At 40.4% G+C, this 11,482-nt stretch overlaps 2 protein-coding genes across 3 annotated transcripts in view; both read left to right on the top strand.

The window, feature by feature from the left end:
- The first annotated feature begins 2,627 nt into the window (after positions 1 to 2,627).
- On the top strand, positions 2,628 to 7,337 carry LOC103366523 (syntaxin-3-like). The gene is made up of 10 exons (XM_008294280.1): positions 2,628 to 2,657; positions 3,425 to 3,499; positions 3,614 to 3,713; positions 3,819 to 3,893; positions 4,326 to 4,396; positions 4,594 to 4,702; positions 5,024 to 5,097; positions 6,127 to 6,261; positions 6,698 to 6,808; positions 7,253 to 7,337. The coding sequence occupies exons 1-10, from the start codon at positions 2,628 to 2,630 to the stop codon at positions 7,328 to 7,330; spliced, it is 858 nt and encodes a 285-aa protein (XP_008292502.1). The 3' UTR covers positions 7,331 to 7,337.
- A 2,737-nt stretch (positions 7,338 to 10,074) lies between these two features.
- The window catches only part of kdm2aa (lysine (K)-specific demethylase 2Aa), an 18,908-nt gene continuing 17,500 nt past the window's right edge, over positions 10,075 to 11,482 (top strand). The window contains exon 1 of one of the 2 annotated variants that reach the window (XM_008294278.1): positions 10,075 to 10,205. In XM_008294278.1, coding sequence (XP_008292500.1) covers positions 10,200 to 10,205 — 6 coding nt within the window. In that variant the 5' untranslated portion in view covers positions 10,075 to 10,199. Of the gene's footprint in view, positions 10,206 to 10,374; positions 11,215 to 11,482 lie in introns of those variants that run through there. The other variant, XM_008294277.1, reaches the window with a different exon arrangement.

The raw sequence follows: 11,482 nt of genomic DNA on the forward strand, positions 1-11,482 counted from the left end.
TGGACTTCTGTATATTAAATATTACTTTTATTTATTTACCATTACTTTTATTCCTTTACATTTGGATACACAGAGTGAGAGTTTCTAGTTTACATACAAACTGCTTTGAGTCTCCTAAATTTTTTGCTTTTCTTGTATAAACAAGTAAACACTCAAGCCTGCTTAGAATTAGCATGAATGACGACATAGCTAATGTTTCTTCTTAATGGTTTCTCATTACTCACCAAATGTCCTCTCCTAACACCTCTTAGCCTCATTCAAAAACTTCCTGTGGAACAAGTTTACATAAGGGTTAAGCTGGAACACAGGTGGACACAGTAGTGGGGGAATAAGAAATACAGACGTGAAGAGATGGGAAAACAAAATTCTTAGAAATGGACAAGAATATACTCTCTATTGTAACAGTCAAACATATCAACACTGCATGTTAAGTACTCCTCGAGATGGTGAGCCTGTGACATGTAGAAATGAAATTGTGTTTACATTTTAACTAGTAAACTTAAAAGGTGCAACCATCGCGACACATTTAGCCAAAGCTTTAAATGCATGTCTTACACTTCATGTAAGTTTTGAAAAAACAGGAAGAGACCTGAAATTTGGGCCTTGTGTACTTCTTTTGTTTCCACAGTTTTATTGAATCCTTAACCTGTTAAGCCCTATTTTTCAGGCCTCTGCTCGAAAATTACATACCCATAATAAAAACAGTTTATCTCTGCAACCACAAGGCCTATTTGAATAATTCTTGTGTCATAATAAAAGGAACACTTAAGATTTGTTCAGATGTGTAAATATCAGTATATATGTTACTGGTTAAGAGGAAATGAAGATGACACACAGCAGAAGTGAAACATTTTCAGGTTCGCCTAAAAATAAAAAAAAGCACTTTCAGGATAATTACCTGCAGCTGCAGCTCTAAAGCTCTCGCAGATCATAACACAATAAGTGAACATTCTCTCTGCAAAGGCTGACTCTGATAAAGTGAAGTATAACAAAATTAGAGAGTTTTTAGTACAGACAGTTCAGGCGAGGTCACATTTTTGCACACTTGTGACCATCTGAATGTTCTTTTGTACAAACTATACATTTCACTTGTATATCACTAATAGTGTTCAATGCATCCAAATACAGCAGTTTTTTTTAGTTTTTTTGAAAATTAAACCAGGCCAGTGCATGTGTTAGGCGTCCTGTGCCTGATGCTGATCAGACTGCTGTGAAGCTCCTGTGGTGACGCAAGGTTGTATCTCCGTCATGGATTGGTCGATTTCAGTGGTTGATACCGCCTTCGAATCACAAGAGCCAATAGAATGCAGCGATAGTCACCAAAATGAGATAGACAGCATTTTTAGCCAATCAGAATTATCAGAACGCCATCTTGAAGACGAACCGCTTACTTAGCTCCCTTCGGCTAACGAAGCCGCCAAAACACGCCCGGAATGATTTCAGTGTAACACAGGAAGTAGTACTAACTGATTCCGGTGTGGATTTACCGATAAAATAAACTTTTCATGGCAAACAGCTAAGGTAAGAGAAAGTTTACAACGACAGTTTGATGAAGCGGTTTCGGTTTTTTGCTGTTCTTTGGGTTATTTCTCTCTGACGCTTTGATTTCAGAGAGCATCAATGGCATCACTAGATTCTTTCATGATGAGTGCAGCGTTTTACACTATTTCTTCGTGTGAAGCCCAAGATCTCGGACTTAAGGGGTTAATTAATTAAGGATTAATTGAGAGTTAACCTCGAAATGATGTGCTGTATAGAATAGACTAGAGGAGCTGTAGTTACTGTACAACACCTCCATAAACTTGCAAATGCTAAAGAGGACTCAGTTTCCTTTTTCCAACATATTTTATGTACAGCTAATCAGAACTCTGCAATAGTGAGTATAAAACAATGCTTGCAGCCCTTGGTGTTAAAAAAAAAAAAAGGAAAAAAAAGGTATAAATGGAACAAGTGAACATTCAGCTTCATTTTGTTATTCTGTGATTTGAATACTGGGGAAAATACAATAATAACACACGCACACACACACACACACACACACACACACACACTAATATTAGTCAACCTAATTAACAAAATAACAATTTAAAGTTTATGTGATATCATTTCCATTTAACTAGCTTGAGTTAAATACAAATACAATTAATAATAGGCCAGTTGTCAATTTCTATTAGCATTTTCCAGACCAGTCGTGAAACCTGCAAGCTCCACACGGTACAGTGGAGGAGGGAGGGGGCGGGAGAGGTTTATCGTTCTGTTGTCCTAATCCGCTCTTACAGGATAGAGGCTTAGTGTGACTTCAGGTTCGGTTGACCACAACTTATCTCGAAGAGAACCATCCAAACAACCAAGATATTTTACTCATGTACACTGTTGAATTATTCCTGGTGTGAAGCCACCTTCATGTCTCCGGCTCTCACATCCCTCCTCCGGTCAAATCTCCTGGATTCATTCAAGGATATTTATCATTTCAACTGGACTAATTTGGAGGCCATTTTATTAGCTGTGTAGTCTAGACAAAGCGTTGTTTACCGAGACCTGTGAGGTTAGCTGTATTTAATCTATATTTCTAATTATTTATTTGCTTTTTTTTATTTATTTTTTTTATTGACCCAAAACTTTTGAAAATGAAGGACCGACTGGCGCAGCTGAAAGAGGTAGGCACATTGCTGTACTTGTTATATTCCCACTGTGGGCCACTTGTTGCCAGCACAGCCCTGACAAGCTTAGAACACCAATTTAATACCGGTAGGTGTTGTGAAAACACAACTGTTGTCGCCTTTATTTTGATCATTGCTAATCGAATATTTCTTAGGATTTTTAGCATACATTTAAGCTTGAATTCATGCCATTTATAACATAAGCACGAACTACTGCATTTATCAATAACAATGAAAACTGCGTTTAAAATCTTAACGCTGGTAAGATGAACATATACATGCTGAAACATTGACTAAAGACCAAATGTATGAACTGTTATGAATATAACTTTTAAGTATTTGGATCAGAGCAGTCGTCCTGCAGCGTGTCACCATAGAGTCGTGCCTGTGAGGCGCGTGCGGCTCTCAGCGGCTCCATTCAGTGGCCAGTTCACGCGAGCAGCGCGAGCCAGCTGTACGTTCGTTTAGTCGTCCTCACGTGACGGTGGCTGCGCACATCTGTAGCTGGTCGTTAGCTCGGTATGGAGAGGTGTCCATGTCCTGCTGATCATAGAGATAATACATAGTGCCACCTTTAAATAGAGACTTGCACACAGGCATGGATTATTATTATTATTATTATCAATATTATTATAGATTTTACAGATTTACTTAACTGTAGTTATTCTGGTCTACTTGTGTATTTATGAGGTAGGTTTGTTTATTTCATCCTCATCAGTTCAGTTCAGTATTAAACCGACTGTTTAAATGTGTGTTTTTAACAGAAGAGTGATGGTGGTGGCGATGACATTGAGGTTCCCGTGGAGAGCGAGGCGTTTATGGACGATTTCTTTGCACAGGTATTCAATTTGTGTCCGTCCATTCAATTGCAAATTTCTAAGCGACAGTGTATTTTTGCTTTAAGAACGCTCTCTTTCTCTCTATCTGTGTGTGTGTGTGTGTGTGTGTTTTAGATTGAAGACATCCGTATCAGCATTGACAAGATTGATGAGAGTGTCACGGAAATCAAAAAACTCTACTCCACCATTCTGTCGGCCCCCACATCTGACCAGAGTAACTGAGGCATACACATATTCAGTGTTTTAAAGTCTGTTACCTTCTACTGGATATTACCTGTTTCTATCCATTACGTCCCTCTTTGTCCGTACTCTCTTTCAGAAACACAGGATGACGTCGAAGCCCTCACCAATGAGATCAAAAAGGCCGCCAACAATGCAAGAAACAAACTTAAGAGTCAGTGTTTGTTCTTTTTGCTTTCTTTTCATTCTTGCTTTTGAATGTCTTACCTTACGGAAAAATCCAAACTTAAAAAAATGTGTGATAAAACTGGGACAAATAAGGGATAGGTTGAATTATTTCAAGTGTCTGTGAGCAGTACTACAATAGAAATTGTCACTCAGTCCCATTATAGTATAGTGTTGGCAGAGGTTTTTTTCAAAATCATAGCTGAAAACATGTTAGATACTACTTGGGCTAAGAGGGAAATTATGTTTGTCATTTGGTGAATCCCACTTAATTGCTGGCAAACGTGTCTTAAATTAGAAGCATTTTAGAATTCCTTACATATGTACAGTTCTATCTATTTCTGGAAAAGTATCTGTGTCTTTCAAAGTAATAACATAGCTTATACTGTATGTTGTTTCCTGCCTTGTGTGTGTACGTCAGGTATTGAACGGCAGCTTGAGTCAAACACAGATGAGAGGGCCTCCGCTGACCTCAGGATACGCAAGTCACAGGTCAGATTGTACCACATTAACATAAAGTTTACCCATTCTTTCATTTCTTGATTCCAACTCTGTGCAAAAATTGACTTTTAATCATTTTTAGTACACATGAAACTTTTCTCCCCATTTCTCCCCAAATGACGTGCACTCAACTGTTTCTCATGTTTTAAAGTCAGTTAAAGGAGCATCTGTATTTTATTTTTCCACAGCATGCGATTCTGGCCAAAAAGTTTGTTGAGGTGATGACAAAGTACAACGAAGCTCAAGTTGACTTTCGAGACAAGAGCAAAGGACGAATCGCCCGACAGCTGGAGATCAGTGAGTCACAGCTGATTATAAATAAATGGACACTGTTTTTTTTGTCATTTTTAGGCACAGCTTCAGGAGACATTTGCCAGATCATCACTCCTTTTTTTTAATAGAAACAAAACAAATGTAAAGTATATTATCTCAGGATGTCATTACAAAAGATTTTCTTGTCATAATTGCTGGTTTTAAAGTAAATCGAGGACTGACGGTTGCTTTAATAAGTCGTGGTCTCCTTGTCAGTCTGCCTCTTCTGTCTGTCTGCTGTTATAGACTGTTATATGTTACAGATATTTAAAACACCTATGTAACTGTCCTCTGTGTCTATCATAGCGGGGAAAGCCACAACTGACGAGGAACTAGAAGAGATGCTCGAGGGAGGCAACGCTGCTGTCTTCACTGCCGGGGTAAGATGGGAGCTATGTGGACGTGTACATGACAATATATGCACAAAAAATAAATAATAACACCACCAAGGCTGGGCTGCAGGATGGCTCGGTGGCTAGCACTGTTGCCTTGCAGCAAGAAGGTCGCCGGTTCGCGTCCCGGTGAGGACACCCGGGATCTTTCTGTGTGGAGTTTGTATGTTCTCGCTGCGCAGCGTGGGTTCTCTCCGGGTTCTCCGACTTCCTCCCACAGTCCAAAAACATGTTGAGGTTAATTGGTGATTCTAAATTGTCCGTAGATGTGATTGTGAGTGTGCTTGGTTGTCTGTCTCTAAGTGTAGCCCTGTGATAGACTGGTGACCTGTCCAGGTGTCCCCTGCCTTTGATAAAGATAACTATTATTGACAGCCTTAAACACAACTGCATCAAGCAGGTAGATTTAGAGATACAGGACCTCTGGGGGTGTCCTGTGGTGTCTGGCACTGGGATGTTTACAGCATATCTTTTGTGGTGTAGGTTAAGGGGTGGGCCCTCCATGGATCTGTCTTGTTCCACTGCACCCTGCAGATACTTGATCACATAGAAATATTGGGAGTTTGGAGGCTGGATCACCACCTTGGGCTCTTTGCTGTAATGCTCAAGCCGTACCTCCTCAGCAGTTTTTGTGGTGTGGCGGAGCCTATTGTCCTGCTGGGAGAGGCCACTGCTATCAGGAAGTTCTGATGTCATGTTGTGCTTGATCCGCAACAATGATTAGGTAGTATGTGTCAAAGAATGCAGGACCCAATGTTTCCCAGTCGAACAATGCACTGTAACAAGATGATCAATGTTATTCACTTCACCTGTCAATGGTTTTGATGTGGCTGATAAGTTTATGTTTGAGTGTTTGAGTAAGTTTTATCATTTTGCTACGATGAGAAGTAGCATGACACTTAATCATGCCTACTGTCACGCATGACCACAACTTCAGCTTTTACTCTGCCCATCTGGTTTCGATCTTTTATTTCTCTTTTTATTTTTCTGCTTGTCTCATCTTGTCGCCCTCTGCAGATAATGGACTCTAAGATCAACCAGCAGGCCCTGAATGAGATTGAGGCTCGTCATAAAGACATCATGAGGCTGGAAAGCAGCATCAAAGAGCTTCATGACATGTTTGTTGATATCGCCATGTTGGTTGAGAACCAGGTACACACACAGCAAGGACCACAGATGACACCAAAAAAAACAAAATATTTGGAGCAAAGTCACATTCAGCATTAACAAGCTGAGCTAGTTTAGTGTCCATTGCAGCTGCATTTTGATAGTTAAAATCAACTGTAGAGGAAAACTAATCTCATTTTTGGTGGATTATTGTCCAGTGCAGTAACACAATTCCATCTGTGCTTAACACTGTGTTAAATTCTAAAACTGATCAGATATTTGATATAATACAGGCACAAGCTAAACACAAATCTGACACATTTCCTCTACCCATGTAAACAGACAGTTAAAGACAAAGCTACCAACATGCATGCTGGTAACATGCACAAAGTTAATTTCATAAACATATGTGTGCCTTTTGTTAGTTTTATGTCTTTCTGTTGATTCTCACATTATCACGTGTTGTTGTGCCCCCGTCTAGGGTGGCATGATTGACAGAATTGAGAGCAACATGGACCAGTCAGTGGGCTTTGTGGAGAGGGCAGTCGCTGACACCAAGAAGGCAGCAAAGTTCCAGCAGGAGGCACGCAGGGTGAGTTGTGACTGATTGAGCAGTAACATGGAGTAATGATGCGTAAAACATTTTGAAAGTCAGAGTAGTCCTCACATTGATCAGTGTTATTTTAGTGAAGAATTGCTTTCCTGTCTGTGACACAGGAAGAGGTTGTAGCACTCTGTTTTTTACCAACTGGAATGCATCTCATTCATTTGGATGTTCCTGTGAACGGCAGCCTGACCCATCTGTTTATAGCTCTTGTGTCTTGCGCTAAGTCCTTCTGCTTCTGCTTATGAAGTCGTCTCTTAAACGTCATTAAGGAAACATGATTGCCAGCATTGTGGGGAGAGTTCTTTACTTGCTGTGCAGTCAGAAATTCACAGTCAACTTTCTCACTTGAAGTCTTTTGTGAAGTTCGTTCATTTATCATCAGCTTTCTTTGTGTCTCTGTAACCCCACCCCAACCCCCCTCTTCTCCAGAAACAAATGATGATCTTCTGCTGCTGTGTCATTCTGGCCCTCGTCCTCGGTTCATTTGTCTACAGCTTCATCAAGTAGAAGACCTGAATGGAACCACCAGAGTCCACACAGTCGCGGATGAGGCAAAGCAGAACCGCTTTCATGTTGTGTCATTTCAAATACTTCAAGTAAATGCTGCACTTGTTTGTATTCATTCACCAGTACTTCAGAATAGGGTGTGACAACTTTCTTAACCATATCAGGCTTTTCCACATTTAAATTCAGCTTCACTGCAGTTTCTGGATCACCACAGTTATATAAAAATGGATTTGACCGTCCTGTTCTGACATGTCTGAGAGGTAGACAAAGCAGGAATTAAAGAAACTATTACTCACCTTTAAAGGCAATTTAGTTCACTACATAACCTCAGGATAACCATACCTGACGCCAATAATCCCAACAATAATATCAACATTTAAAGCTTCATAAATGTGTATGATGTATTGTATTGTATTGTATAGCGGTTATGCTGGATTGCATTAGATTACGTAGCTGTGCCCAAAGAAGTGAAAAATCTGTCTTCTCCCCATCATCCCCATGTACCTTACAAAGTGGCAGGATGATTTGGGAAAGGACATGTTTCATATTTGGCTCTGACCTCTGTATAATTACTGTGGCAGTATTTGTATGAAAATGTGTGGCACTGGGTGTAGAATGTGTTGATTAACGCTGGTGTGGAGTGTTTATTTTAGATCTAAATCTGCAATGAGAAGATGGGAAGTTTGACAAGCTTGCAACACTAGATAAAGGGCAACCAATTAGTTGACTAGGCAAGTACAATAGCAGGATGTTTTGTTTTGTTTTATTTGGAAAAAGGTTGATTTCTTAACGTACAAGCCCAGTGCATCTTTTGTTTCCTTACAAGGCTGTCAGAGAAGATTTTTAAGTAAATTTTAAAGAGAATTCACTGGCTCATGAACTGCTGTCTCAGATGATTAAAATACTTAAAGACACTAAATAGTCAGTACGGATCTACCTTCACAAACAAACTGAATCCATTAAAAGCATGAACGTCGTCATATCTAAGAAACCATTAAAATGTTTTAATAATATGCAAAGAATTCCTAGCAGCGTCTGTTAACATTTGAGCAAAGTAAAAGCGAGCCGACCTTAGACAGACCTTCCTGTGCGTTGACTGAATGACCACCACAATGCCCATTTTGATTCACATCTATGAAGTCAGTATCGTAAGTATTGAGACAGCTGTTGTTATTCTTTTGTATATTTGTCTGTGTGCTATAATGTGGAACCATACTACTGTGCCAATACTTATGCTATCGACTGCATATAATAACACAGGTAATATCACGCTGTGGATGAACACCAGCTATGAGTTTATAGTGGGCCTTTATTCCAAACATTTATTTTTTCAATTTATTCATGAAAGACAGTCACTTAAAATTTGACATATAGGAGTTTTGATGCTGACCTGATCAACCTGATAACAGACACTGTGTGACCAAAGAATAGCGGTTGTTTTGTATCTGTTAGAATAGAAATGGAAATAAACACAGCACTGCTTCATTTGGTTGTACTGACACTGCCTTGGATGTGTTTTACTGCTTTAGGTTTTGTTGTTTGTGTATTTATGACAAAGATTTAATTCATTTTCAAACTGTGTATGTGTGCTTCTCACCCTTTTTATGGGAGTACAGCTGTATTTCCAAACAGGTCATTCTAGTTTAATGTAATGGCTTAACTCTGGTTAGGCTAATTGCATCCTTCCTGCAGATATACAAAATCAATTACCTACACTGTAGGTGTGAGCTAATGATGCATTGCAGCACACTAATGCAGCAGCAACCTGCTGTTCCATAGTCACACTTGATCTCTGGCAACTGTGGCTTTGTGAAGGCTAAAATGTGGATCATGCATGGTTCAGCAAAGAAAGTGTCATATGATACTTTATCCTTTTATTATTCTGGGGAACAGCTCATGCTGCTTTTTAGTGCATCTTGTAAGCATCTTCTGGTATCCAAAGTTTGAAGTAAGCCTAGCAAATTAAGAACAAATTAATACAAAACTCTTTAAGTAACTCTTAATTACGAATCAATAAACATATGTATGAAGTGTGGACTCATAGAGGATGGGTTGTAAGTCTCGCAAGATTAATGGTCATTCATGTCTCAGTCAGCCGTGGCTAATCAAGTCTTTGTTATTGCTTGTGTGACATTTAATAACACTGTGTGTGATTTTTTTTGTGTGTGTGTCCTTCCTTTCCTGCTTAACTCTTTTAAGGCCTGTGATTTTGTAGCAAACTAGGGAGGAGAACGGGGAGAAGTTGTTCTTTGTAATAAAAATCTGTCTTTTGTAGCTTTGCCCACTTGTTGGGAAAAAATAAAGTGATTGATTATTCCAAATGCTAAAATATGTTTACGGTGCCGTTTGTTTCATGTCTGCAAGAAACAGAAACTCCCATGCTGAGTCCATACATGCCTGGAGCCCATAGAATTTAATAGAGAGATGGAGCTTGGGTAAAACTAAGAATCCATTTATTATATTATATGTATATTATTCCATTTGTTGCAGATCTAGACCACCTTCTATTAGACACTGCCGTTGGCTTAGGATTGGCGTGTGTTACTGCCAGACTAGTTAACAAGATATTCGTTCGTGATGTTCGTCACAGCTTTGCATGGCCCTCTCGCTCGCCGTATTCTAGCTATACGTATTTGAAAGACAGGTCCTTGCCACCAATCACAGGAGCCGCGCAACATTTTTCAGCCAATCAACTGGGAGCACTTGGAAGTATACTTCCATTTATGGACCTGCTGCCACTTCCTCGTTGAGATGAGAGCTACAAAACGTGTTCCTGCGCGGTGAGCCTTTGGTGGAGCAGCAGAGCACCGGGAGCGTCACGCTGCTCGGTTTACTGCACATATCTGGAAGTGGACGGACCGCCGTGGCTATGGGGGTACGTATTGTGAACCGCGGCTTTGTTTAGGTAATTTGGGGTATTTATGAGTGATGACTAGTTATATTGTGTAATGGGGCAGTGGTTAGTGCGTTGGCTCTTCGTGTGATTGGCTGCTTCTCTTGACCGATTGTGCGTTCGTCCACTAATGAACAGCGTAGGGATCTATTAACCAATAAGGTATGAGATCGCTCTCGAAGTGTGCTGTTATTGGTAGGATGCCAGTGTATTTCGATGTGTATTGGTTATTCTTGTCCAATTACAGTTTACACATCTTTGACGTGAGTGACACTGCTGTCGTCCAATGAGTGCCTCCCGGGCATGTCTGTGATTGGTCCAATGTCCCTCTGGGGGCGGGACGTAGTGATGTTTTGTGATGGGATGGAAAATGGCGGCTGTTCAGAGACGGCATTAACTTTGTACTATGCTAGTTTTAATCGCAGGAACAGTGTACATCCTTTTTCTTGTATTTGATCAGAAGTTATGCACGATGCGACTTGACGTTATGCCAAATTTCCTGCGGGTGCATGTAAGGCATCATTAGCTGGGCACGACTTTGTTTGACGAAAGCAAGGAACAAAGCTGGAGTATTCAGATGGTGTTGATTTTATGATAATGTTTTGAATTTTTTTCACTTCCAACCTCTGTAGCAGCCTGTGTACATGAGCTGAGCTACTCCCATATGCAAGCGACGCTACTTTTAAAGACAGTGTGAAGTCAGTGAGCGTAAAAAGTAAAGTTAGACACGGAGCGACAAATGTCTGCTCTGCAAAGATGATAAATAATATATTTTAATCTGTTTGTTAGTCACGTTGTTGGTCTGCAGTCGTTGACACAAGCCTTCCGACTGCTATCAAATGGAGCCCTGCGGCGCTACGGGACACTTTGAGGTGTTTTGCTGGTGGTTGTATGTTCACACTGGACGCCGTTAGATAGCTGCCGTTGGTGGGACAGGTCTCGGGTTCCCAGTGATATGGATGAGTCCAAGCCACGGTACAGCAAAAGGCTGGTAAGTCAACATTGGATGTGACCACGTCGTTTCTGGTCTTCTCAGGACATTTTTCATGGCCAACCAGGATGTTGTCAGATGCAAGAATTGAGCGCAAAACATGTCCCACAAAGTTTATCCCCTGGTTCAGCCTCTGTGGTTGGGAACAGTTCAGTGCCATGTTGTTTTCTTTCTGTTATCTACCTGTATGACGTAGCTACAAAGGATACCTGGCAGCACGTGCATAACATAGTTGTTTAGAAAAGGGAAGGATGGAGATACTATGAGT

This window comes from Stegastes partitus, unplaced genomic scaffold, assembly GCF_000690725.1.
Source record: "Stegastes partitus isolate 25-593 unplaced genomic scaffold, Stegastes_partitus-1.0.2 Scaffold953, whole genome shotgun sequence".
NCBI classification, from domain to species: domain Eukaryota; kingdom Metazoa; phylum Chordata; class Actinopteri; family Pomacentridae; genus Stegastes; species Stegastes partitus.

What these genes read in the sequence shown, in the direction of transcription:
- LOC103366523 (XM_008294280.1), top strand. Translation starts at nt 2,628, where the DNA reads ATGAAGGACCGACTGGCGCAGCTGAAAGAG. An exon ending in TGGACGATTTCTTTGCACAG is followed by an intron (nt 3,500 to 3,613) that starts GTATTCAATTTG and finishes TGTGTGTTTTAG; the next exon opens with ATTGAAGACATCCGTATCAG. An exon ending in CGCCCGACAGCTGGAGATCA is followed by an intron (nt 4,703 to 5,023) that starts GTGAGTCACAGC and finishes TGTCTATCATAG; the next exon opens with CGGGGAAAGCCACAACTGAC.